Source organism: Penicillium antarcticum (assembly GCF_028974205.1).
Source record: "Penicillium antarcticum strain IBT 31339 chromosome Unknown utg000009l_segment0_segment0, whole genome shotgun sequence".
Classification (NCBI taxonomy): Eukaryota; Fungi; Ascomycota; class Eurotiomycetes; order Eurotiales; family Aspergillaceae; genus Penicillium; species Penicillium antarcticum.
The window spans coordinates 4,209,799-4,235,717 of NW_026695307.1; the positions used below are offsets into that span (position 1 = coordinate 4,209,799).

General features: G+C 48.5%; 13 protein-coding genes across 13 annotated transcripts; 5 read left to right on the top strand and 8 right to left on the bottom strand.

The window, feature by feature from the left end:
- Nucleotides 1–273: 273 nt before the first annotated feature.
- N7508_009948 (cation:proton antiporter) lies at nt 274–2,160 on the bottom strand (the record flags this gene model as incomplete). The annotated part of the gene is made up of 3 exons (XM_058468008.1): nt 274–957; nt 1,007–1,857; nt 1,908–2,160. 3 exons carry the CDS (start codon nt 2,158–2,160, stop codon nt 274–276), a joined length of 1,788 nt encoding a protein of 595 aa, XP_058315854.1.
- Nucleotides 2,161–2,914: 754 nt separating this feature from the next.
- On the top strand, nt 2,915–4,347 carry N7508_009949 (cystathionine beta-lyase STR3; the record flags this gene model as incomplete). Its single annotated transcript, XM_058468009.1, has 3 exons — nt 2,915–3,130; nt 3,195–4,238; nt 4,294–4,347. The coding sequence occupies 3 exons, from the start codon at nt 2,915–2,917 to the stop codon at nt 4,345–4,347; spliced, it is 1,314 nt and encodes a 437-aa protein (XP_058315855.1).
- Nucleotides 4,348–4,670: 323 nt separating this feature from the next.
- Nucleotides 4,671–5,694, top strand: N7508_009950 (uncharacterized protein; the record flags this gene model as incomplete). The annotated part of the gene is made up of 2 exons (XM_058468010.1): nt 4,671–4,816; nt 4,869–5,694. The coding sequence occupies 2 exons, from the start codon at nt 4,671–4,673 to the stop codon at nt 5,692–5,694; spliced, it is 972 nt and encodes a 323-aa protein (XP_058315856.1).
- A 2,544-nt stretch (nt 5,695–8,238) lies between these two features.
- Nucleotides 8,239–8,724, bottom strand: N7508_009951 (uncharacterized protein; the record flags this gene model as incomplete). The annotated part of the gene is made up of 1 exon (XM_058468011.1): nt 8,239–8,724. The coding sequence occupies one exon, from the start codon at nt 8,722–8,724 to the stop codon at nt 8,239–8,241; it is 486 nt and encodes a 161-aa protein (XP_058315857.1).
- Nucleotides 8,725–8,991, bottom strand: N7508_009952 (uncharacterized protein; the record flags this gene model as incomplete). The annotated part of the gene is made up of 1 exon (XM_058468012.1): nt 8,725–8,991. One exon carries the CDS (start codon nt 8,989–8,991, stop codon nt 8,725–8,727), a length of 267 nt encoding a protein of 88 aa, XP_058315858.1.
- Nucleotides 8,992–8,996: 5 nt separating this feature from the next.
- Nucleotides 8,997–9,647, bottom strand: N7508_009953 (uncharacterized protein; the record flags this gene model as incomplete). The annotated part of the gene is made up of 1 exon (XM_058468013.1): nt 8,997–9,647. One exon carries the CDS (start codon nt 9,645–9,647, stop codon nt 8,997–8,999), a length of 651 nt encoding a protein of 216 aa, XP_058315859.1.
- A 642-nt stretch (nt 9,648–10,289) lies between these two features.
- Nucleotides 10,290–11,627, top strand: N7508_009954 (M20 family metallopeptidase; the record flags this gene model as incomplete). Its single annotated transcript, XM_058468014.1, has 2 exons — nt 10,290–10,379; nt 10,428–11,627. 2 exons carry the CDS (start codon nt 10,290–10,292, stop codon nt 11,625–11,627), a joined length of 1,290 nt encoding a protein of 429 aa, XP_058315860.1.
- Nucleotides 11,628–12,171: 544 nt separating this feature from the next.
- N7508_009955 (uncharacterized protein) lies at nt 12,172–13,041 on the top strand (the record flags this gene model as incomplete). Its single annotated transcript, XM_058468015.1, has 1 exon — nt 12,172–13,041. The coding sequence occupies one exon, from the start codon at nt 12,172–12,174 to the stop codon at nt 13,039–13,041; it is 870 nt and encodes a 289-aa protein (XP_058315861.1).
- Nucleotides 13,042–13,938: 897 nt separating this feature from the next.
- N7508_009956 (fungal specific transcription factor domain-containing protein) lies at nt 13,939–15,869 on the bottom strand (the record flags this gene model as incomplete). The annotated part of the gene is made up of 4 exons (XM_058468016.1): nt 13,939–14,692; nt 14,744–14,935; nt 14,960–15,107; nt 15,143–15,869. 4 exons carry the CDS (start codon nt 15,867–15,869, stop codon nt 13,939–13,941), a joined length of 1,821 nt encoding a protein of 606 aa, XP_058315862.1.
- A 743-nt stretch (nt 15,870–16,612) lies between these two features.
- N7508_009957 (carbon-nitrogen hydrolase family protein) lies at nt 16,613–17,862 on the top strand (the record flags this gene model as incomplete). The annotated part of the gene is made up of 3 exons (XM_058468017.1): nt 16,613–16,791; nt 16,876–17,315; nt 17,396–17,862. The coding sequence occupies 3 exons, from the start codon at nt 16,613–16,615 to the stop codon at nt 17,860–17,862; spliced, it is 1,086 nt and encodes a 361-aa protein (XP_058315863.1).
- Nucleotides 17,863–18,250: 388 nt separating this feature from the next.
- Nucleotides 18,251–19,981, bottom strand: N7508_009958 (uncharacterized protein; the record flags this gene model as incomplete). Its single annotated transcript, XM_058468018.1, has 2 exons — nt 18,251–19,443; nt 19,525–19,981. 2 exons carry the CDS (start codon nt 19,979–19,981, stop codon nt 18,251–18,253), a joined length of 1,650 nt encoding a protein of 549 aa, XP_058315864.1.
- A 709-nt stretch (nt 19,982–20,690) lies between these two features.
- Nucleotides 20,691–22,810, bottom strand: N7508_009959 (ferric reductase family protein; the record flags this gene model as incomplete). Its single annotated transcript, XM_058468019.1, has 6 exons — nt 20,691–21,702; nt 21,752–21,850; nt 21,902–22,153; nt 22,205–22,319; nt 22,373–22,623; nt 22,683–22,810. The coding sequence occupies 6 exons, from the start codon at nt 22,808–22,810 to the stop codon at nt 20,691–20,693; spliced, it is 1,857 nt and encodes a 618-aa protein (XP_058315865.1).
- Nucleotides 22,811–23,504: 694 nt separating this feature from the next.
- On the bottom strand, nt 23,505–25,169 carry N7508_009960 (putative cysteine synthase B; the record flags this gene model as incomplete). Its single annotated transcript, XM_058468020.1, has 3 exons — nt 23,505–24,032; nt 24,097–24,926; nt 24,977–25,169. 3 exons carry the CDS (start codon nt 25,167–25,169, stop codon nt 23,505–23,507), a joined length of 1,551 nt encoding a protein of 516 aa, XP_058315866.1.
- Between the last annotated feature and the right edge of the window lie 750 nt (nt 25,170–25,919).

Here is a 25,919-nt window from a genome sequence, read left to right on the forward strand (position 1 = left end):
GGATTGGTTTGTTTGGGGTTGTTCTGTTCTTGGATATCCTTGGAGGATGCTGGTTAAAGTTTTCCTTCTTGTTACTTGCTCTCTTATCTCGTCTCTCTGAGTTTGTTCTCTTTCTATATTCTTGTTTGTTTGGTCATTTGGTAAAACTTCATGGACTGGCATCCAGAGGGAGTTGGAGGAGTAGGAGCATGTACATTTTCAATCAATTGCCTTTCTCTTATCGTGCGAAGAAGTACCTCAACATATGCATAATTGAGCTATGTATATAGACAGCTAAATGCCCCATACACCCAGTGGATCTGACTCCGAGCCCGAGTTTTTCCTGGATTTCTGTAGTTTCTTCACTCGTCTGACCAGTGTTCCAACCATGATCGGACCGATTAGTGTGCAGAGTGAAATTGCCCATATCACTACCAGGTAGACATCAGATGAGCCTTCAGACGATGATCCAGAAGAGAATATCCCCTGGCTTTCGGCGATGGAGGCAATGAGGTATCCCACTTCACCTCTGGCGAGCATTGCCAATCCAAGGATGGATGAGGGATATAGTGATTTCGGGTTGGGCGGAAGAGACATGTGAGATCTGTTTTTCGATCTGGGATTGGGGTTGGTCGCGGGTGGTTCATTGGTTGTTAGAGTTTCTTCTGGATTGGAATCATCTGGACTCGGTATACCACCAGTCTCAGTCCCACTTTGACCGCCTGTCTTCTTTGAGCTCTTCTTCTCTAGCTTTAAAGGTTTGCTGGTTGCTTGATGTTTAGAACAGCAGGAATGAACATATGTAAATGGTCTCTTTAGGACCGAGACAAGACCAGCCAGTGGATTCGCAGAGAAACGAACGAGCCATAACCCTGTAATGATTTTTCCAATTGCCATTAGGATAGCGTAGATTATCCCTCGCCATACGATTTGGCCTTGGAACATTTCGGTTATGGGAATTGCAAATCCAATCGATGCCTATGTGAATTAGCTGGTTTCGCCAGTTGGCAGGAGTTGGGGTACTCACGAAGAATAGAGGTAAAAGGATCCGGTTGGCTGGTTCTTTGTAGTATTTGTGATAGATGAGTTCACCTGTCGGTGTACTGTCATGCGATGGTTCATTTTTTGATGTGGTTCGTGTACCAGACGACTCTGTAACGCGAGAAGTCTGATTTATATCAACGACTGTAGCATTATCGTGACTGTCAACCTGCTGGTGGGATGAACCAGTAGCTGACTGAGAGGTTTCAGAGCGTGAAGAATTTTCTGAGAACTTCGATTCAGCTACCAAGCTATCAAACCAGGAGACAATGACTCCGGCAAGGTAAGCAGCAAAAAGACTCGAGGTACCAGCATATGTCGCACCGGCCACGATGCCCACAAGAACACAGGTGTGCGCCAGGAATGCGAATTGCGCAGTTCGCAAAAATTTAGGGAACTTGCTCTCGTGGTCAATCACTTTCTTCAATACAGGCCGGAGACAGAAAGCACACAGCAGTAAGAGACCAACAGCGAACCCGAGCGAGACAAAAACGGGCCGGATGACAGTCACGGCACTGAACGACGCGGTGCCTCCACCAAGGTTGGAGATAATCTGAACCAAAACCAGGCCAACGACATCGTCGATCATTGCAGCACTTGTTGTGACGGTGCCAAGGCGTGTAGTCGTTAATTGAGTGGTTGAAAGGATGGTAAAGGTAGTTCCAAGACTTGTTGCGCTGAGCGCTGCACCCGCAGCGAATGCCTGAAGAGATGTTGCTGATACAAGCTCAGTCAAGATGAAGGACAATCCCAATGGTACACCGATTCCAGTGAGGGCAACGGCCGTTGAAAGAAGAATGTTTGCCTTGAGAGATTTGATCGCGGTTGATAGCCCACCTGTTTATGTTAGATTATATATTTATGTAAATCCAATGATATATACATACCTTCATAGATTAGTAGGATCAATCCTAGATAGCCAATTTGCTGAATGACGCGTTCTGTCTCTTGGTTAAGCCATTGGGCGCCCGGTGTGCCCCAAAGGATGCCGACGAAGAGCTGGCCGATGAGTCCACAATACAGCAGATTGTCGAGACATATTTTGATTATATTGAGGACTAATAGAAGGCCTGTATAATTCAGCACTGTTTCGATGGATGGCTCGTGGTAAGCAAATGCTGCCTCCGATCCCGACGCCATTTTATTCAGTGGCTTGATGAACACGTTCCAATTATCATGGCAAAAGTAGAAGAATATATTTCAACAAAGACCGTAGACTCCATAGAGGGACTATTTTGGCCTATTGAAATTTTGAGACAGGGAGTTGGAGTCGGAATGAGGATAATCTGGAATTCCAGGGCGGTGGGTAACTTGCTTGCCTCCGTTGTCAAGTCGATGACTTATCAAAGTAGCGATAACGAAATTCCTAGTATACGGAGATAGACATTGTATCTTAGTTGGGGGTAGAGAGAGGAACAAGAGGAAGCTAGTATAAAGATATGACAGCTTTGGTCTACGACGGGTGGCACATATGCAGTTACCTGACCACATACACTTCATCCATTGCGTATTATGCTGAAACATACCTACCTATTATAGATAGATCCGACTCACTACATCCATCTATCTCTATCACCATCATCTATCTATATAATATCCCTAGAAGCGTGTGAGAGAATGCCTGACTCACCCCAGACTGCCTAATCGGGCCTAGTGAATGACGAAATCGCAATCCTGGCCTCTCGACCAATCACAGCGCGGCCGAAGAGTCAGTACGTCCGGGGGAGAAGAAGACGTGAATGTGTGACTTCTTTTTCTTCTCTTCTTTATTTTTGTTGCTCCCATTGATATATTCCCTCTCACTCTTCAACTTGCATTTCAAGGATTATTGTGCATTAGCATAGACTCCATATCTCCATCTATTCGCTCCCTCTTTCTGCCCCGCTCTGCAGCGATGTCGGCCTCAGGATCCGGAGTTCCCAATGCTGCGTCGGGGTCGACCAGCACTGGAAAGAAGGCATTTCCTTCTGTTGATCTGGAAGGAAATGACCTGCCACCTTCGCCAGCCCCATCCAGCCCTCACCCTGGTCGCCGCTACAACATTGCCACCGAATTGGTCTTCACCGAGGGCAGTGACCAATACAATGCCAGCAGCGTGCCGATCTACCAGGTACACATTCCCCAACAACCCAATGGCAATTCCAACAGGAGTGCTGACCATGATTGACCTCTAGAGTGCTACGTTCAAGCAAACCTCTGGCGGTGGTGGTGGAGAGTATGACTACACACGGTCTGGTAACCCGACCCGCACACACCTCGAGCGACACTTGGCCAAGATCATGTCGGCACAGCGTGCCCTCGTGGTCTCCTCCGGCATGGCTGCTTTGGACGTGATTACCCGACTCCTCCGTCCTGGTGACGAGGTTGTCACTGGTGATGATCTCTACGGCGGTACCAACCGACTCCTCAAGTATCTCTCCACCAACGGCGGCATCATCGTGCACCACGTCGACACCACAAATGTTGAGAAGGTTCAGGCAGTGCTGAGCGAGAAGACCACCATGGTCCTGCTCGAGACCCCTACCAACCCCCTTATCAAGATTGTTGACATTGGCCGCATTGCTACCGCTGCCCACGAAGCCAATCCCAGCTGCATTGTCTCAGTGGATAACACCATGATGTCTCCACTCCTGCTTAACCCGCTAGACTTCGGTGCTGATGTCGTTTACGAGAGTGGTACCAAGTACCTGTCGGGTCACCACGATCTGATGGCCGGTGTCATTGCGGTCAATGATCTGGCCCTCGGAGAACGTCTTTACTTCCCTATCAACGCCTCGGGATGCGGTCTCTCGCCTTTCGACTCTTGGCTGTTGCTGCGGGGTGTGAAGACCCTCAAGGTCCGCATGGACCAGCAACAGAGCAACGCTCAGCGCATTGCCGAGTTCCTGGAGTCGAACGGCTTCAAGGTTCGCTACCCCGGTCTGCGGTCGCACCCGCAGTACGAACTTCACAACTCCATGGCGCGGGGCGCTGGTGCTGTGCTCTCTTTCGAGACCGGTGACACTGTTGTCAGTGAGCGCATTGTCGAGAGCGCTAAGATTTGGGCGATCAGTGTCAGCTTTGGCTGTGTCAACAGCTTGATCAGTATGCCCTGCCGTATGAGCCATGCCAGCATTGACGCGAAGACGCGGGCGGAACGCGCCATGCCAGAGGACTTGATTCGTCTCTGTGTAGGAATTGAGGATGTGGACGACTTGATTGACGACTTGCGCCGCGCGGTATGATTCCCGTATATCCCCCCATTTTAGTATTTTGGAAACTAATTTTTCACAGCTCGTGGAAGCTGGTGCTGTCAATGTGACTATGGAAGGAATTGAGGCTCGCTAGAGGTGAATATCCGGCGTTGGGGATTTAAAATATGTTAGCTATAATGAACAAATGACCATCCTGGACTTGCATTTATCCGGAGAGTAGATCTCGGGCCGGCATCGGAGACCCGGCGCCGGGTCGCGCCCGGGTCATTCTCGTCCGAAGCTGGGGTCGCGATAGTCCTCAATCTTGCATTTGTAATTCTTCTTTTCTCATTTGTTCTTCCCCAGGTTTTATTTGTACAGTACCTACGCCTTGTGATGCACTATTACCTGCATCCTTGTACCGTATTATAATTCCATGGGAGTTTGACTCGGAATGCAATCGCAGATCCATTCAATATGTCGACAGTAAAACAAAGCTCCGTCGCTCGCTCTACACCATCAACATGGAACACGAAAGACCTGGGCAAGCGACTCGGTGTCGATGTCGCCAGCGCAGCAACTGCAGGCGCGCTGACCTGTCCGCTGATCACAATCATTGACCGGTAAGCTCCCAAGCTACAGATGAGCTTTTCAAGACGCTAACACGTTGAGCAGTGCAATCATCGAAAAAGCATCAAAAGGCTTCCCTATCCAGCGAACAATAACAAACTGCCTCAAATCAATGGTCTCTAAACCAACCGGCTTCTTCTTCAGCACTCCATTCCTCCTCATCTATACCCTATACAGCTCGACCTACCTCACAGCAAATGCAATCGACACACTTACCTCAACGATGCGCAACCAGTCCTACGACACTGTAACACCAGGCCCTCTCAAATTCATCTCCACAACAACAGTCAATATGGCAATCTGCGTCTACAAAGACGCGCGCTTCGCCAAAATCTTCGGCGCCTCTCCTCCCCCATCCCATCCAGCTGTCACAACAACAGCAACACAACCACCCTCCGCTCTACGCGCCCCAGTCCCGACTCCAGCACAGGCACAGGCACCGCCCTCAACGTGCCATCCTCACGCTGCGCCAGGCTCAGCATTAACAATTCCAAAATCCTCCTACACCCTCTTCTGCCTCCGAGACAGCATCACAATCTTCGCATCCTTCAACATCCCAGCCCTGATCGCACCCTCGATACCAGACTTTGTCGCCTCAACCCCCGGCATGAAATCTGCCATCGCGCAATTTTCATGTCCAGCGCTTATGCAGTTCGCCAGTACACCTATGCATCTCCTCGGTTTGGATCTGTTTAACCGCCAGCCTGTCGGCGGTTTACCCTGGACGGATCGTGTAGCGCGCATTCGTCGCGATTATGTCCCCGCTTGCTTTGCGCGCATGGGAAAGATCGTTCCTGCTTATGGTATTGGTGGTGTGGTGAACGTTAGATTGAGAGATAATTTGATGAAGCGCGTTGAGAACCGTGCTTGATTGGATGTCACTCTTTTTTCTTTTACAGCGCTGCCTCTTTATGTTTATTTGGGAGTGTTAGTGCTGCTGTCGGATCGGACTTATGACCTGATGATATTTTCATTTCACTTCTCATTTCTCTAGATCTGCTTTTTTTGTGGCTTGGACCATTTTTGATGCCGCTCTCTCTCTCTCTCTCTCTCTCTCTCCACTCAAACTTACATTTATCTTTATATATTATTTGGGGGTTATGTTTGGAGTTTTTGTTTTTGTTCTGGGTTTGCACATTCGACCTTGTTTATGCCTGAGACGAGCATTGTTTTATCATTTGGCCGTGGCGTTGATTGATTTTTCGGGTACATTTTCTCCCTTGTGTTATTATTCTTGCTTTGCTAGACTGTGTGATACATCTTAGATAAGTACAGACTCGGGCTTTAGACTGGCTAGATTGTCTTTGCCGTTAATACTACGCATTTTTCTGGATTATGGATTTCTCACTTTTATGTTAGAATAGTTAGTAGCTGTGAATGTGGCGATACACCAATGAATTGAGCTCAAATCCACGCTGTCAATGGCGTTATTGGTATGCGAGGCTAGTCAGTAGTATCCTGCGGGCTGATAACACCGGAAGTATGCATACTGGGGCTAACTAATTTGGACCTTTGCTCAACCCTAGATTTCTACGTATGGTAAAGCACTGTGACACGATCTGTGGCTTTTGGTTTGGCTTTCAGTCATCTGATAACTATTAAACATGTATGCAATGCAGAGATCCAAGCATGTCCCAAAAATGAGGCTGAGATTGAGTTGCATTAGTTCCTTGGCGTCTATACGGTCCAAATTAGGGTTGGGGGCGCAAAGTATGCTCGACATCACCTGGAGCACCCAGATAAGAAATAAAATCGAGAGGAAGAAGTTTTAATGTCTCGAGAGAATTGGTCAGGTGTATCAGTATGTCTACTTAAAACTCATGGGTCTTGCCTTGTTTGTTCTTAGTGGAACCAAAAGGGAAGCAGGCTCATCCCGCTACTGACTCTAGCACTGAGCTTTATAAGGGTGCATATACGCTCGAATCCACATCTGGTCAAGATCCGGTGGACTGGGTAGCAGGACTATGTCTCGAAGCTCTCGAAGACACGGTACATTTGGTAAGTGAGGTTGAAGACTGCAGATTCCCAGGCTGTGTTTAGGGCGTACTGCCTCAAGATCTGGAATATAAGAAACGAATTTGTGGCTTTCTCATTTCAACCAGTCGCTTCAGCATTCAAGACATGTTGTTTGGCGATGAAGCACCCGACAGATACATGGACCAAAGCTGCCCACAGAAGAGCAAAACCCAGTGTTTAAAAGTAGGAAGTACCCGTGGGGGCAGGGACACCTCAGGGTCCGCTTTAATATACGTGCATAAAAATGGCTTGATTAGATCTTAGACTTTTGAGTTCTTTGTTACCCCAGGTTGCCTAATTGGGATTACGTGGCACTTTGGTGATGTTTTCCAATTATTGGGAGGGAGGGAAATCAGTCGCTGATATAAAAACACGCCTGAGGATGTGTCAAAGAGATTGATAAGGATCCCAGCTTTTTGACTTGTTTGCTTACATCGGTCACATGTGAACCCTACACTTCCGTATGTACTTCGGCTGCCGTACGCTATTCATTCCTGTCCTGTATTATACTCCTTTTTGGCTTTCACTAAGATTCAAGCCCGAAGGACCACATCCATGTACGCCAACATAACTTCGACGAATAGAAGACTCGGGCAATGAATCTCCATTGAGTAGGTAGGAGCTTCAGCCAGCAAGTGATACGTCCAGGTGACTTTCCTAAGCTCATGGACTCACTGTTCTTACCTGGTTGAAAATGAACCAATCCGCAGTAATTGCTCACCTCCATCGGGTCGTCTCATATTGAAGAGGTCTATACACAATTAGTCCCTCTCCAGTCACGCCATGTCAAACACTTGGGAGTCCAAAGCCCGCATGCGCACCCGCACCGGTTGTCTCGAATGTCAGCGCTGAATATAACCCCAAGAGTGACTCAACTGACCTAAAGCAGGTCGTTAGCGCCGCAAGAAATGTGACGAGCAAAGATCAACATGTCAAAGATGCGTCCACCTCGGCTCTGCCTGCACTTGGCCCACAACCTCCAGTCAGCTCCTAGACGGCCGAAGGCGCGATAGTCGCCAGTGGAATCCTAGGAGCTCCAGCTTCATAGATGGGAAAAGGCATTGTATAGACATTCTGTCACGACCGTGATGCCGCAGCTTGTGCGACCCAATTGTCCGTCTATGTACAGTGACCAATCTCACATGGTCCGACTGGCCCAGGAATTCTCTCCGCTGATGGCCATTATGATAGCTATTGCGGCTTTTGATCTTGGTAATGATAACCTCGCTACGCAGCACTATCTAGACTCGCTGCGCAGTCTGCAGAGTCATATAGCAGATGTCTCCGGCACCGGGAACGAAGATGGTTTACTGGCGACGACGATATGTCTGTGCGTGTTTGAGGTAAGCTTTCTCTTTCTCTTTCCTTATTGGCATTCGATCTAAAGGATCAGCGAGAGCTAAAACGGATTCAGAATCTCCGACCGGATGTACCCCCAACCAAAAGTATCATGGGAAACCGCCGTACTCTGGTATCCAGGTCCGACAATAACATCTAGATGGTTGTCCAGGAACACGCGGCGCATTTTAGCCGCGATTTCTGCACGTGAGGCATTCAAATCAAACAATCCTCGCAAAGTCGGCTCTTCTACTTTTCCGTCGAGGTCGTACGTGAATCGAAGTGATGGTATTGCCGGCTCTCCAGAATTGCGGATATGTTGCAACGCGGTCTGATCTGGATCAATTCGGAAGAAGCGGAATGCCAGATCTGCTGCAGCTCCCAAGAAGTCGATCTGCTTAGACAGATCCACGATGAGATGGCCTGCATGTTCTAGCTTCTCTATGGCCCTTCTGAGAGTCCGCTGTATGTTGGGGTGTAATGGAGTTTCGAGGTTTTCCGGCAAGACTCCGATTGTGAGCTGCATGGGCGGCTTCACGGGCTGCATCTAGGGAAATCCCAGGGCCATATCGTCCATATCATCAGATGAGGCACTGAAAACTGCCCTCAGAAGCATCTCTGCGTCGCGAATCGAGTAGCACAGGGGCCCTGCGCTTGGAGCAATCCCGGTCATTCCTGGTCTGCTGGCGCTCGTTTGCCCAGCATACGGCACGCGGCCGACACTTGGCTTGAAGCCCACGATACCGCAACACAATACTGGGATGCGGATTGATCCAGCAATATCAGTCCCAATTCCTAGGATGGATCCACGCATGGCTATCAGAGCCCACTGCTGCCACCGGCTGTGAGAGTGCTTCGATGTGGGTTCCGCACACGTCCAAAGACATTTTTATGCGAGTCTGCCGTCATCATTGTTTGAGGCACGTTGGTCTTCACATATAGCACCGCACCTGCTTCGAGAAGGATGTCTATCAAGACAGAGTTCTGGCTGACGGGCTCGTGATCCAAGAAAGACGTAAAGCCGAGAGAAGTGGGTACACCCTTGATGTTGAAGGTCTCCTTCAAACTTATCGGAACACCATGAAGAAGTCCGACGGGCTTTCCAGTAGTCTTGATATGTGTATCTAGATCTTTCGCTCTGACAAGAGCCTCTGAGAACAACGTCTCTGTCAAGCAGGAACTCAACTGTTGCGCGATAGCGGCACGCTTGCAAAAAGCAGTGGTAACATCAATGCAGCTGAGCTCTTGGGTGGCGAGCTTATCTCGCAGCGTAGTTGCATCGGGGAGCTCGGTAATAGCTAGCTCTCTCCTACTAAGGATAACGCACTTCGAGGGAACATCGAGGATGTCCAGCTCGTTTTTATCCACCTGTTGGAGGATTTCTGCTGAAAGTCGCCAATCAATGGGGATTTTGGCGGCTGCTTCGGCCTGTTTGGCAGCACACTTGTCTTGCCAGGTCAGATTGGTCATCTTGCTCAGTCTTCAAAGACGACTTGAGGTAAAGGGGTAAAAAGAGATGTGCAAAAGATAGATTCCTGTAAAAAGTGAACAAAGGGAACTGTAGAAGCTTGATATTCGACTCTTAGGGACGTTTATCCTCGCCTTTATACTTCATACTCCGGTGGAGGGTGGGGCTAGGCCAATCAAACACTTTTGCGCCGACGTACAACGCTAGCCAAAAGCCCTCTCCCACCTTCCACAGTTACATGATCTTCATGGCTCGCCTGAGGCATTTAGAAATGAGACAAAAAAGAGGTGTAGAAAGAGGCAAAAGAAGAAAAGCTAACCACGGAAACCGATGATGCATGAACTGGCACCCTTACTTCTTCAAGAGCTTTGTCAGAACTCTTCCAATACTTCTTAGTACCGTGAAGTAGCTTATGGCCCGCCTTGGTTTTCATTGATGTTGCATAAGATAGCACTAGCTGCCATGTGTAGTGAATTTGTTAGACATGCATGTCAGAGAGTTCAGGCCCCTCTATTTGCCGGCCGTTTGCTTGCTATTTGCCAGAACCTATTTAGTCTGCTTCCTGCAGTAGAGAGCTCATCGCTCTTAGACATCCTTTGTGTTCAGTCTATCAAAATCATTCAATTCCAACCTAAGAATCGACCATGACTATACTATCCAAGGATGACGTCCAAACAGCCATCGACAAATACATCGACAGTCTAGCAGATGGCTTACGCATGCTAAATCAGAAGGTAATTTCCTGGCTATCTATCAAAAGCTCTTTTCTCACCAAGTCATAGAGTCACGAGAATCCAGAATTGGCGTACGAAGAACACATTGCGCACGACGCCATTTGCGACTTCCTCCAATCTCAAAGTATCCAATTTACACGCCACGCATATGGCCTCAGCACCGCATTCGAGGCCAAAGTTGGCAATGGAAATGGAAGTGGTCGCTGCGTGAACTTCAACGCCGAGTATGACGCACTCCCCGGGATTGGGCACGCATGCGGTCACAACCTCATCGCAATTTCCAGCATCACTGAATTTCTAGCTCTGGTATTTGCCATTCGCGAATTTGGTATTTCCGGCCATGCGCAGCTCTTGGGAACTCCAGCCGAAGAGGATGGCGGTGGGAAACTCGATCTGATAAACGCCGGGGCATATCATATGGCGGATGTATCTTTGATGATGTATGGAATTTCTATCTTTTTGACTCCAACTGGATATTGGGCTAACAAGCTCAGCCACCCCATTGCAGGGGAAGAATTCAGTACAGACGTTCTTGGTATCGCCGGTCGCTCCTCAATTGCGTGCTATGATATCACAGCAGTATACCACGGCGTCAGCGCTCATGCGTCTGCCAGTCCGTGGGAAGGAGTCAATGCCCTTGACGCTCTAGTCACTGGCTACAATACCATCTTCATGCTATGTCAGCAGATCAAGCCGGACGAACGAGTTCACGGGGCAATTCTTGAGGCACCCAACGTCACCAATGCAATTCCCGAGATCACTCGCACTAAATACTCGATCCACAGCCCAACCATGGCTGGGACACGAGCGCTGGGTGAACGCGTACGAAAATATCTCGAATCAGGTACCCTTGCCACCGGGTGTATGGTGGGGTTTGAGGAGAATCAGATATTCGCCGATTTGGTTGTGAACCCGCCTTTGTGTGAAAGCTTTCAGGAATCGATGGCCGAGCAAGGGGAACGCATATCGGCCAAGGATGGGGTTCTCATGTCGGGGTCCACTGACCAAGGGAACGTGTCCCAGCTAATCCCGTCTCTGCATGGTCTTATTGGAATCCCAGTAGACAATGGGACTAAGAATCATACGCGGCAATTCACTGCGGCAGCTGGCACGAGCGTTGCTCATGAGAGAATGATCATTACTGGAAAAGCCATGGCGATAACGGGCTGGAGGATACTCGTAAACGAGGAGCTCTACGGCAGTGTACTCAATGCCTTTACTGAAGCGAGGGGGGACAGGATTCGTTAGGATGTTATCAACTTTACCTTCGCCTATTACAGCGCCGGCCATGGAACCGGCCCGGACATGCGACCAATCAGCGATAATTGCGCTGGACCCACCTCTGGAGCTTCCCCGGATTTGCTATCATTTTCAATCTATAGACATCGAGAAGTTGAAGAGACAATCAGAAATAATTAAATATAACGATTTCTCTACTTTTGGTACTTATCATCTCATCGAATCATTTACCACAACATCCGTCCATCTACTTACAGTGACATCCATCGACCTCGATACCAAATCAGGTCCCTCAGAGGACCTGAAGCAAGCGACTTCCATAGGGAGCATCACCGATGTCTCCCCTGGAGAGTCCCGCCGAGTACGGAGAAAAAGTGATTACATTCTTCTCCCAATTCTTGGATTCTGCTACTTTCTCCAGTTCCTGGACAAGCCGACGCTGAGCTATGCGAGTCTACTAAGAATGATCAAAGACACACACCTAGAAGGCAAGCAATTCTCATAGACAGGGTCAATCTTCTACTTTGGATTCATATTCTGGTCGTACCCGACCATGTACTTGTCTGTGCGTTTGCTGATTGGAAAATATCTAGGTATTACGGTGTTAGTATTGCCTCTTTTCCGGACTTCTTTGACTACCGGTAGAGAACCTAAACTTACCACATCTGATAGAATTGTCTGGGCCGCTATTCTCATGTGCCACGCAGCGTGCCACAACTTCACAGGTCTTATGATCACCCGATTCTTCCTCGGTGCCTTCGAAGCATCTATCGCCCCGGGATTCTCCCTGATAACGGGTATGTTTTACACCCGACGCCAGCAGCCGCTCCGATATGGGATATGGTTTGCGGGTGGCTCCATGGCCACCTTATTTGGAGGACTGCTTTCATACGGCGTCGGACATATCGCCGGCAGCGTAGCTGCATGGCAATATCTGTTCCTAATTTTCGGTGCCATCACTGCTATCTGGGGCATCGTCATGCTTTTCTTCCTGCTAGACACACCATCCACAACATTTTGGCTAACCTCCGGCGAAAGATCGACTGCAATCCACAATATCATGACTGACGGCCAGCCCGGTGCGAAAGCTTCCTACAAGATGTCGCAGGTAGTCGAAACCCTACGAGACCCGCTCACTTGGTGTCTAAGCCTCTACAGCTTCTGCGTGAACATCGCCAATGGTGGCCTAACAACCTTCGGGTCGCTGGTTGTGCAAGGGTTCGGATACGAAGGTCTCCAGGCCCTCCTGATCCAAATGCCCACCGGTGCCGCCCAGCTATGCTTCGTTATAACAAGCGCCGTGCTGTGCTCTTATATCCCAGATATCCGCGCGCTGACTATGATGGCCCTTGCGCTGATCAGCTTGGTGGGAATGGTGCTTATGTATGCTCTAGAGGACAGCAACCAAGCGGGCCGTGGTTAACGCGTGTGTTTTGGTTATATATTGCGTGGGAAATATCGTTTTTTTTTCAGTGTGGATGAAGCGCCGCGGTATAGAAGGGGTATCACGGCTAGTCTGGTTGGATTTGGGCTGGGCTTTTTCTGGATCTTGTGTCTGCGGCTGTATTTACAGTGGCAGAATAAGAAACGAGCAAATGAGGTGGGATTGGATATGCCGCTGGACGTGCTGCATAATGAAGATCGGACTGATTGGGAGACACCCGGGTACCAGTATGTTCTATAGGGGGCTGGAGGACATTATTGCTTATGAGGCTGCCTGGAAGCTGTCAACTCTGTGCAGTATCTGGGTTTATATTGAAACATTTGCTATCGCCTCAATTTCTATGGCAATTTGGCATGTAAGACCGAATTCATGTTCCATTAAATCATTGAAATCAAGTTGCAAGGGCTCTGTCAAATATCAAGTTTTGAAGTAGATCGTTGGAATTTATGCCATCACAGAGCTGGTCTCAAAGACTCAGCGTCATTGCACATGTAAAAGCATAAGTCAAATAGGGAGATAGTCTGCCAAATCTTGGTATGTGATTTAACAGGGGTCTCAGTAGAAATATGAAACGGGGTTCAAATCATTTAGTTCTGCGGCAAAAAGTTTCTTGTTTCCTCAGTTCTCTAGTGAGCTTTGATTTTGTCTCTCGCTGTCGTGCACTATTACTTTTGCTAGACATTAATATTTCTGTCGCTATCACCAGTTCTGTGCCACATAATCTCGAAAGTGTGGGTGACCAAAGCAAAATAGTCTTGATGTATGGCATGAAAAAAAGCCAAGCATGTCACTTGTCTAGCTTGAAATCCTTTTATATGAAAATAATGGATTCAGAGGTCGTGTTTTGCTTGTAAGCTCGGCTCGTAGACTCAACCACTAAAGCTGGCATTCGAAGGGCATATGCAGGTCCGTAATTTCGGCCTGATAGGAAGCAAAAAAGTCCATCGAGCTGAAATCAGACCATGATATACCTTCCAACACATTTTCGATCTCAAAATCCTCCAGAGGCTCGTCTTGCAACTTTGTTCCAGACCTTGTCCCGTCAAGCATTTCCATAGTTTGCCCAGTGGGCATAAAAGAACTTGCTGGAAATCCATGCAAAGGGAGAGCTTGCATTATACCCCATCTTTGCGCCAGTCCTTGGAGAGAGAGAACAAATCTTCTTGCTTTAATCCATCTGTTCTGCATTGACATGAGAGCATTGAAACATACACGGAAATGTCTGATGGATTGACCCTTTAAAGTCGGTTGCGTCGATGTCGCATTAAGAAGGGTAGTGACGGCGGCCGTCATAATACTATGTGCCACGTACGGTGGTGCTTTGTCTAATTGTGCAACCCTTTCATACTCCCGAATCAGTTTGACCAGAGAAACGGAGGCAATAGACATCGCTCGCATGGAGAGACGAAATGGACTACTCTCGGCGGGGTGCTTGAGAAAGGGCCGATGTATCAGGATTTGGGACATATTGTATGTCATATGAAGAATAATGACTGGGGGCGACGAATTGGTTGAGCTCAGGTGAACACGCGCGTCTAAATTTCGGTAGAATGAAAGAAGTTGCTCGCGAGCACTCAGGAGAAGTCGATGTTGTTCTGGGCTATTCAAGCCATCAAAGTCGAACGAGTAGCTGTAGTCACATTAAGTTGCGAAGCAACGGTTTCGGAAAAACAGTACTTACATCTTGTCCATCCACTGATCATGAAGAAACCATAGCCGACAATGTGAATCAAAAATCAGATCACATATACTTGGTACGGAAATTGTATTGATAAATGAAGGTGCTCGGACCCTCGTCCATGGTAACATGCAATTTCGTCCAAGCAGTGAGGTCGCAATTCTGTTCCCCCGAGTCAGCTTTGACGGGAAGGCGCTAGTCTATGGGCGCGTAGCTAACCTATCAATTAACAGCGCAGACCAAGCAGCAGCTATGCCTGCACGGTCATCTCCATTCGTAGGTCTCTCGAGAGCATGTAGCGAGCTAACTGGAAGCCCAAGATGCAGTGTCATGCTGGCGCACATGGCTAGGAAATATGATCCATTAACTCTTGAGTTGATAGAGGGAACCAAAAAAACGCACAGTTATACATCCAGGCCATGTTATAGTTTTCTAGACCAAGTTCGCGCCAGCACATGATGGCCAAGGCCTGAACTAGTGGTATACTAGGGTACTGTCGGCAAGCTGGCAGTAGAACAGACTCAACTGCAGAAGCGGCATCGTTTCCAAAAGCACGGCTGTCTTCATCATCGTCCAAGATTGATGCGGCAGCCATGGCTGCGTGCTTTACTAAGCTCAAGTCTGGCTTTATATCCTCTGCTCGTAGTTGACCGAGTGCGTTCTGGCACACGAAGTAATGGAAAGGATTGATCAGTTCAACAAACAGGTCGAGAAGACGATTCGTGATCAGCGTTTCAGGGTTGCTTGGGTCTGTTGGCACAACAGGGCTCTTCATGGTCAATTTTTGGGGGTCTAGTTTATCCTCAGGGAGTGTTCTTTGCGCAGTAGGGAAGCAAGCGTTCCCAGATGGGCCGATAAAAGCCGGTTCCCCCGAGTCTTCGATGCTCATGCGCCATATCATGGAGCTGATGTCCTGGATGGGTGTAGACTTTCTTGATATCTTTCCACAAGCCGCAGAAGCTTCGTCTTGTCCTGTGATGCAATTCTGGCTCAGGTTTCCATGTTGTAACTGAGGAATATCTTTAAATTCCGGCCCCAAATTCTTGAGGCGGTTCAACTCATCTTTAAGCAGCTCAATTTGATCTTCTAGTCCGATTACGTACCCAGGATCACGTTTTTGCCTGCTCATCAGTTAGCACTGCAAGAAACAATCGAATGATGGTTGTTTGCACCTCGGTGCTTTACTCAAACTGTAACGGCACTCAACATCTCGACTCCGACACCCATGGCATATGGGCTGTACTCCATCGCACTGTCACATGTGGGCCAGTCAGGAAGCTGTATATGATATTTTTTTGGCAGTTCTTACCTTGCGTTTACGCTTGCGGCACATCTCACAAGCAACACGAACCCTGGATGAGTCTACTGCCTCCATTCTACATGAACTAGAGCGGTTGGATCGGGTTAGATGCGGTAATAGCGCCCGATCAAGTTTAGTTCGAAAGTGTGAGTAACAGGAGCGCAGATGTCCGAGAACTCTGGGAAAATCATGTCAAGAACTTGATCGTGAGGGCGAGTCAGACAAAGGAATCTGCTTTTCTTGGCTTATCGCGGCGGCTCTGGACGTTCCGCCGGTCATTTCTTGGCTCGGCCAATCAGGAGACATGTACTAGCACTTGGGAAAGATTGCAATAGTGCACTTCTCTCTTTATCGAACATCATTCAATATTTAAATATATAATTACCCTTACCTGATGATATAACATCAACGAAATTTTATTCCGGCAAGCATACCCAGGGTGTAGCGGAGAACGCGCTGCCGCCGTGATAACGCCGAAAACAATGGGGTGTACTTAATCCGCAGTAAATACACGTTGTAACTGAACCTTTTCTCCGAGAACATATCAGCAGCCAAAGCCGCAGGCCCTCGGAATGTCTGTCTCTTCCAGTTCACAAGTTCGTGTTGCTGTCACCCAGGCTGAACCCGTCTGGCTCGACCTGGACGCAACGGTCGACAAAACCTGTACTCTTATTGCAGAAGCTGCTGCGAACGGGGCACAGCTAGTGGCTTTTCCTGAGTGCTGGATACCTGGATATCCCGCTTGGATTTGGTATGACCTTGTTCTCCATGAGAATCAAAAGGCTCCACCGGATATCTCAATTCCCGCGCTAACACAATCTGTGGGAATTTACAGGACACGGCCGATAGATCAGTACTTGACGACCTTGTACATGCAGAACTCCCTCAAGGTTGAATCGCCCCAAATGGCCAGGATAATAGAGTGCGCAGAGACGAACAGAATCACAGTCTGCATCAGCTTTTCCGAAAACATTCATCATTCCCTGTACATCGCACAGGCCACTATTGGTAGCAACGGGAAAATCCTCAACCTCCGAAAGAAAATGAAGGCAACACATATGGAACGCACTATTTTCGGTGATTCCCTAGGCGACTGCCTGCACAGCGTGGTGGAAACACCTGTCGGCCGTGTCGGTGCCTTATCATGCTGGGAACATGTTCAGCCGCTTCTCAAGTACAACACGTACTTGCAACGCGAGCAGATCCATATTGCAGCTTGGCCGCCATTATTCAATCACGACGGAGGTGGTGGTCTCTATTCCATGTCCTCTCAAGGTACAGTGCCCATGAGACCCACTTTGCTTTGTAAAGATGAGGAAGAGGCTAATGCAATCTGCATTTCTCGGTGAGAACAGGCACTGACGCCCTCGCCCGAACATATGCAATTGAGTCACAGTCTTTCGTTCTTCACACAACAGCCGTGTTAAGCCAGTCAGGTATTGATCGTATGAATACCAAGACTGGAGCAATCATGAACAGACCAGGTGGTGGATTCTCGGCAGTTTACGGCCCTGATGGCCGTAAGGTCTCCACCCCTCTCCCTGAGACTGAAGAGGGCATTGTTTACGCGGACCTGGACCTGAATGATATCTGCAAGTCCCGGTCGTTTCTTGATGTTTGTGGTCACTATAGTCGCCCCGATCTACTGTGGCTAGGCATCGAGGGTGGTATCCAGAAGCATGCCAATGTCCAAGGAAACGTGATTTGCCAATCACAGTCAGGCTTGCAAACAAAGGATTCGGATTCAGACCTTGTCAAACCTGCAATTTTCGGAATCGAAGATAGTGGGAATCGGGTAGAAGCAGAATTTCATACTCAATAGGGTGGACTGGAATTAATGCGTATAAGGGCTCTCGTATTTTACTTCAACTTTCCCACAGGACTAATATTCCTTTGTAAGAACCCACGGGATGACATGAGTTTTAGATCATTACGCTCACTTCGTGTCGGAAACTGTACGCCATTTTGAAGTTCATGGATTCGCGTGGCCTAATGTAGTGGTTGTGTTCCTCTTATTCGCTTCTAGGTTTCTACGCTAATTGTGATTATCCCGACCATTTCATAGCCTCTTTGAGACGCCTTCGAAGGTAGATGAGACTGTTGAAATGTAAGTCTATCTTCAGATGTGAAACGGTATATGAGCGCAAGTCGGCTGGCAAATGATTCATGTTATTAAGTGAGGTATACTTCCAATTCAATCCGGCACAGCTCTACCAAAAGACATTGCCATGCTTAGCATTGCCTGTTCGATGGAACAGATTATGATGTTCTGACCAAGCACGAATCCGTTTTCCAAAGACATAAATTGGTATGTGTGTCAACATGACGGCCACAGTAACACCTCCAAAAGTAGAAAAGAATTTTAACGGCCCCACCTGAGCAAGATATTGATTGAAGACAAAAGACAGACCGAACGCAAAGGCGCTTTTGATGACCTGCAAGCATGTTAGATCCATGGGATATTGTCCCGAAGGGACGTAGATGTTGTGGTTTACCATTGCAAGCCCAAAAGCATCTCCTGCTCTCTCTGCGGCGACATCGTTGGTGTACGCTACAATCCCAGTACAGCCCATACCCACAGCGAAGTTCAAAATTGCCAGAAACACCCCGCACACAACTGGTGAAAGCCCCTGCTCAATTGCAGCACCCAATCCAAACGTGCCTATGGCCATGGTCACAGTGGCTAGGGGCATAACCCATAGGCGGAATTCAGGTTCATATGTACCCGAATTGCGTCTAGCCAGGCTTCTGCCACAGAAGTCACAGAGCAACCCACCTACAGACGTGCCAATCGCCGATCCAAGGAAGGGAGCGATGCCTGCAAGATTACCCACGGCGACAGTGCTCATATTAAATGGGGCTGCTGTGAAAATTTGAGAAGCCACGGCTCCGACAAGAATAGTCCACGTGAAGACCACTGCCCACATCACACATTCCCAAGCCACTATCGGATGAATGAGAATATACCATGGCTTGATGCAGGCTATAATAAGATTAGGTCGATCGGGAAACATGACAGAGTCCAATCCGATGCCCCAGTAAGCCCAGAGTCGTGATCGCTCGGGAGCATTAGGGTTGATGGCCACTATGCGCTCTTTCCCTTCCCCTTCCTTGAAAATGGTCTCTGTTACTGATACATCACAGCTGTGGCGAATGAAAGATGTTTCTGGGAAACAGATCAAGACAGCGACAAGAAGGATGCCGTACATGATTGCCTCAAACCAAAAACTCCAACGCCACGACATGTTGGAAATCACGTATCCACTGATGACCGGAGTGAGGTTCACAGAGGCGATGAATCCGAGATTCCATAGGCCAACTCGAAGTCCCCGTTCCTGGACAAAGAACACATCATTCATCGATGCTGTGCCTGCAAGAGCCAAAAAGCTGCCCATGCCCAATCCTGCGTATATAGAAAACGGTAAGCCAATTGCCTCGAATTAGTGCTTTGAAGAAAGCCCTAAAGAGGCATAGGTCAGTTTACCTTGAAATACACGGGACGCTAACAGCGAGACGTATGATTTGGAAGCCGCAGCCCAGCAACATGAGACCAACAGAAGCACGGTGGTGAACAGGTAGACTGCCCGCTTTCCGAAAACCATGGAAAATGAGGCAGAGAAGTAAGAGCTCACACCCAAGGCCATGACCAACGACCCATTCAGCAGCGTCACATTGGTCAGATTAACATCCAAGTCTTTGGCAACAACAGCGAATCCAGGAACGAGGACAGGTCCCAATGACCCCGTAAAACAGGAGCCAAGGATGATGGTAGCAAATAAGAGTTCTTTCTTTAGCCGAGACCAATTAAGAGGGTCGAGATGCGAGGATGATGGGCGAGGAACTCGAACTTGGATCTTAATTTCAGCATGGTCGACGCTTTCGACCTTGTAGGTGGAAGAAGGCTGAACCCCTGTTGCTGGTTCCAGAACACCAAAAGCCATTTGTGAGATTTTGTCAATGAAATATGCTGAACGGAAAGAAGAGGTAATCTACCCGGTGTAGTTCTGGATCCTCAGCAAAATGGAGATATTCGAACTATATAAACCGGTTACCCCAGAATAGCTTATCTCGTCTTATCCGGGCGGCTCAATCGGGTCCGCCACTAGTGAGATCCCATCCTTATTGCTCCAATCATCAGAATTGACTATCCAAACCAAATACCAAGTTTGCGATAGGCTGCTACTGACCTATTGTGTAGTGGAATAGAGCGGAGTATTTAGTTACCTTGACTATATCTTTCTTTGTTTGGCAGCACACTTTTCTTGCCCGGTCAGATTATTCGGCTTGTTTAGACAGCTTATGGCCCATGCTGTATGAAATTTGAGTTACAAATTTAGTCTTGTAACTTGAGGGCAACAAGCTGTCGACCAGGTTGGACTAGTGTAACAGAGTCTGGCCCAGGATCTTACTCATGAGAGTAGCTCATATGAAAATGTCTGATATACAATTGAAAATAAGTGCACATTGTTCAGCAGAAAGTAATGCGGTGGACCGGCCAATATAATGTGCACAAAGTGAAAGATAAATATAAAATGAGTAGGTAAGTTGTGTCAGTAGTCCAGCAGATAAATAGTTGCACCCGAGAGGGTCTCATTTACCACCTATCAATCCCAGTCAGTAAAAATTCCTAAAAGCAAAATCAATGGAAACTTACACAAATGGTTCAGAGTGCAAATACAACTCCTCAACTTCGCCACCAAACACACGGCCCTGCGCTACTGCGGCTGCGTTTCGGGTATCATGCAGCATAGACGCAGGACCACACACCAGGACTCCGACACGCTGTTTCTTCTGCAAATGCGCCCCTTGAACATGAGCCATAGCCACAGTGCGCGCAATCATCCCAGGCAGGTCGGGCCGTGCATTGCGGTGGACGTTCAAACTGAAACTTCCGGTAGTCGTCACCTCGGTTGGAGGCATCTTCCCACCTGTACCCGTAACATCGTCAGATTCCGAAGATGAAGAGAAGCCAGAGTGACGTTGATCTGTCACGTGGACAGATACTGAGGTTTCGAACCCGTTCTCTGGGTCTGTTGATAGCATTGTTGATTGCGAAATCCGGGACTCGATTTCTTCGATATACCAGTCCGCCATGGCGTGATCACGAGTGGAGAAAACGACTTGGAGATTTCGGCGGTGAGTTCTGTCTTTTTCGCTCACTGACAGTGCCATTCCAGTGAGACGAAGTGCTTCGTCTACCATGGCCAGGGAGAACCCGCCTCCCGAGCCACCGGCGATGACTAGGATAGTGTCGAATTGAGCCATATGAGGCTCACTGACACCACCATATGGGCCTTCTATGAGGATCTTCTTGGTACAACCTGGGCTCTTTGCTGCCATCGCTCTCAGGCGTCCTGTAACTCCGCCTCGGGGCTTGATGTAGAAGACAAGTTCTGAGGATTTGCCGGATTCGTTGGGCGTGCGGCATGTGGAAGAGATGGTGAATGGATGAGCAGTGAGTAAGTGCAAATCTGAAGTTAGGAATCGCACAAATACATGCTGGCCGGGCGTCCATTTCATAGTTGATGGAACGGACACTTTGACGAGACCACATGGTAAGAGCCCGAGACTGGCGTTATTGAGGCCGTGCTTCAGATAAGTACGGGCATGTGATGCGATCAGATTGGCCATATATATTGTACCGGAAGCAATAAAGTAGTCCCTGTAATAGGTTAGTTGACTTCCGTCAAGGAATATCCCAATTGGCATACCAGGAAGAAAGTCGGAAATCGCAGTGGATGAAGAAGAACACGACAAAGACCGCGGCCATGAAGATGTGAGTAGCCTTGAAGAACTCATAGAATCGATTCCTATGACTTGTTAGGTTTATTTCTTGCTCGGCGTGTTAAAATCAATCTTACCGAATAAAAGGCAGTGACATGAGGGTTAGATATGCCTGCGAGATAAGAGCAACAACTCCTGTCCAGTACGCCACACTTGTCTTCCAATTCTTCACCATGTCCCCTTGTCCAATATCATAGATTATGAAAGGGAAAGTGTGAACCAAGGCCAAAGCGAACATCGCATAACTAGTCCAATGGTGGAAAACTTGGAGTTTTTCATGCGGAATACCAGTCAACGCTGAGATCATATTGGCTTTTGTGCTCAGAGCACTGAAACAAAGTTAGTGAATAAATCAAAAGCAGCTTACAGGTATAACTCACAGCACAAAGGGTAATAGCCCTAAGGCCATCCAGCCAGCTCGAGTCGCAAGGGGTGGACTTCCTCCATAAGAAGCGTCTGTCGGCCAGTAATAGGGTTTCGGGCCGAGTGTCATGGCTATGATCATCAGTGGGCTTCCTTTTGCATTCCCTGATTCAGTATAGACCCACCGAAGAAGAAGATAGCGCCTAGAGCACCCAAAATCACCACCCCCAGTGCTGGCGACCAATACCGCAACGCGCGGGCTCGAAATCCGCGATAAGAAAGGTATCGCGACACCGAAGTGAACATACGCCATGGTCTTGTCCGTTTTACGCAATCAGGCGCAAATCTGACAAGCAGATTGGAAACCATAAACACACCAATCACGGCACACATAAAGTACACCGTGTTTAGCGCATAGACATGATCGGCTTCATACCTAAAGATCTTCAATAAGCATATGTGTATACAGTACTCCCCAGTGGCAAAGGCGCATACCAGTAGCGCCAACTATAATTGCGATAGCGGCATTGAGCATCGGTCAGCTTGCATTTGTCGGCACGAGATGAGTGCAGCGTCACCGGCTGATCCAGCCAGGGGGCCCCTGGCATCTTCATATCCATCATCTTGCGATCGAGGGAAATTGACAACCATGAAGGAGATCAAGTCAAATCTCAACATGAAAAGGGGACGTTATTAGCTTAACGGCCATCTCGGTGGATGGTTACGGAACCGAAAACGGGAATTGTGTATCAAGGACTCAAGGGTTCATGTTTGGACATTCCCGGGCCCCGCCGATCACCCCGGGAGATCTGCTCACAATTGAGCACATTTCCTGGAGAAACGGGGCTGCAATCATCACTTTGCTATTGGTCCCACTATATAAGGAGGTAGAGCACATTTGCGAAGCAATGCAGTCCCCCCGCACACGAATTCCACCGTACTTGATTCATAGGCGGATTCGTGTCTCTATGCTCATCTTTCGCATATTACTTCTTGATTTGAACCGGCAAGATCTTTTTTTTCTGCTCGAACTCGAGCTATTCAGCGCATATACGAGTTGCATCCGGACACCCCGGGCCTGAGCCACCAGGCTCTCTGACGTAGTGAGGGGAGAGGGTCAAACAAAAACACTCAAATTGGAAGAGTCATAGGGTAGTATGCGCCAAACAAAAAATCCAGTCAATGAAGCAATAGAAACATGGCAAATGACAAAAAGAAGAAAAGAAAAGAAAAAGAAAAGCAGGGGAAGCAATCCACGACCGGATCGGGACTAGCGCCTCACATGGCAGATCCAACCCTACATTCCGATTGCGTTTTCTACTCAAGGGACACCGGCGCGACGGAAATAGTAGCCCCAAGCGGCACCTTGGCAGGGATCGGACTCTCGCTCCCGATGCCGTACATCTTCAGCGCACGGTGACCTCCACGCACGCTATCCGCTTCGATGCCCTTGGCCCGAAGCACGCTGGTAGCCACGCGTGCCGTGTCCCCATCGTAACAGACCACGAGAACGTGATGCCTTCTCAGATCTGAAACCAAGGCGTCATCTGTGAAGATCTTCTCCAGTTCCACCCATTGCGCCTCCAGCAACCCCGGGTCTGAAAACGGTGATGGGGTGTGAGGCCCGACGCTGGACAATTGAAGGTTCATCGAACCGGGGAGGTTCCACGCGTAGAAGTCAAGGGGCTTTCGCAGGTCCAGAACGCGATTCTGGGTCTTTAGTGCTATCTCGCTCAACTGACATTGGGCGAGTGTTCGTGGTGATCCATAGAACTGCGGTAGGACTTCCAGTGCGTCACGCTCCCAGCTCTCATCGTAACGGTGTAGATCGACCTTTGTCAGGCGCTGTATATTGAATCAGCCCTCCGTGGGCACAAAAACGTCAACACGTCATGGATTTGGCACTTACCTCATTTCGGATTGGGGGGAATTGTTCATCGCCTAGCTTTTGGAAGTACTCACCAATATACTGATATGGCAGGTCACAGCAGAGGAAGACGCAGTGGGTTTTGCCATCGGGGCCTGAAAGCTCAGATAGGGTTCCCTTGGCTTTGCGCTTTTCCAGGGTCTGGAACAGTCCTTGAAGATTGAAACCAGATGATGGGCCACAGACCAGTCCCTCTCGACAGAGGTTCAGGGACAGAGTATACGACTCCAAGGACCCAACTTCTTCAATGGTATCCACTGCCTCTTTCCAAGGAAACTCGACAGGGCGCATCAGGGCGTATGACCGAGGACCAGGTACCCGGTCACCAGGGGCTGTACAGACTCCAAGTCTGTGGACAGATGGTTTGACTCCTTTGAAATAAGTCCCCAGGCCTGTCATAGTACCTGAAGTTCCCATGCCAGCACAAAGAACGTTAATCTCAGGCAGCTGCTTAAAGATCTGAGGACCAGTCCACCGGATATGAGACTGCCAGTTGTTGCTGTTCTCATACTGGTTTGGGTTGACAATCTTGTCAGACTCCATAGCCTGTCTTCGGGCACTTTGAATGCCGCCTCTCTCGTCAAGTGGCTCTGGCTGAGATGGGCCACCAAACAATGTAATATCCAGGCCGAAGAACTGCATCAGCTTCAATTTTGCATCGCTTGTCTTGTTGCTCAGGAACGCCCGGGTATCGTACACTCCGTGCATGACACGGGCAACCATCGACATTGAAATGACTGTTGAGCCGGAGCTATACTCTAGAATTCTCTCTGTCTCCCCAGGTACCACACTGTTTTCAAGCATATTCATCGCTAGTCGCGCGTCAGTAAATATTTGGATGAACAGCCATGAATTTTCTTACCTGGCATAGCTTTGACATTGTTTGCTGGATGCAAGGTCATCATCTTGGCATATATCCGTACTCCATCTTCATAGTAGGGGTTTAAATGAGGCGGTAGCTCCACAAGAGGTAAGGGGGGCTGCGAGTCAGGGTCGAAGTACTTTTTCAACGAGTCAGGACCAAAATAACTATTGCACTCATTGATGTTGGTCATATTGGCGAAGAAGTGACCAAGTAGTTCCAACTTCCAACTTTCGTGATATGAACGAATATAGAGACAATACTACGGGCCCCTCCGAGAAGTTATACTTCTACAATGGCTATCATTTGCCCCTCTTCCTGTTGCGTCTTTCTTGGCGTCCGAGAGGTAGACAGAGATTAATCGCTCCACAGCCCGTGAATGTCCTGCCACACGACTCAGAGATGAGGGGCCTGAACTTCGGAGCCAGTCAGATTGTGGAAGCTGCATGCGCCGGAAATTTCAGACCAGGAACAAGGAAACCGCGTGGAGCAGGCTCCGGGATGTCATTGCGCCCAATTGTAGATCGGGCCCTGGCTCTCCTCTCTTCACGGGGACTGAATATAACATTGAAAACGGAATGATCAACAGAGCTGCGTCGTATTTTCTTCGGTATTTGAGAGGTCTTTCTCGGCAATGTTCTAGAATCTGTGATTATTCGTCCCCGGCATGTATAGATCGGCATTTGGCAAGGTCCTCAGGGTGAAGAGATTTCATTCTCGCATGTACTTTGCTTGGCATCAATAATTGTTAGCTGATTGAAAATACCCGATTCGATATTCAGGCGAGTATAGAAAGGGGCGGGTACCTTGAGAGTGTTTGAGAAGGTTTGCCAACCCTAATTGCTGCAGATCTTCTGTCAAGGTGCTCGGCCGTGTCGATCGGTCGGATTCAACGGATTCGGGAATTGCGAGATTAGATTGATTTGACTTGTTTAGATCCCTT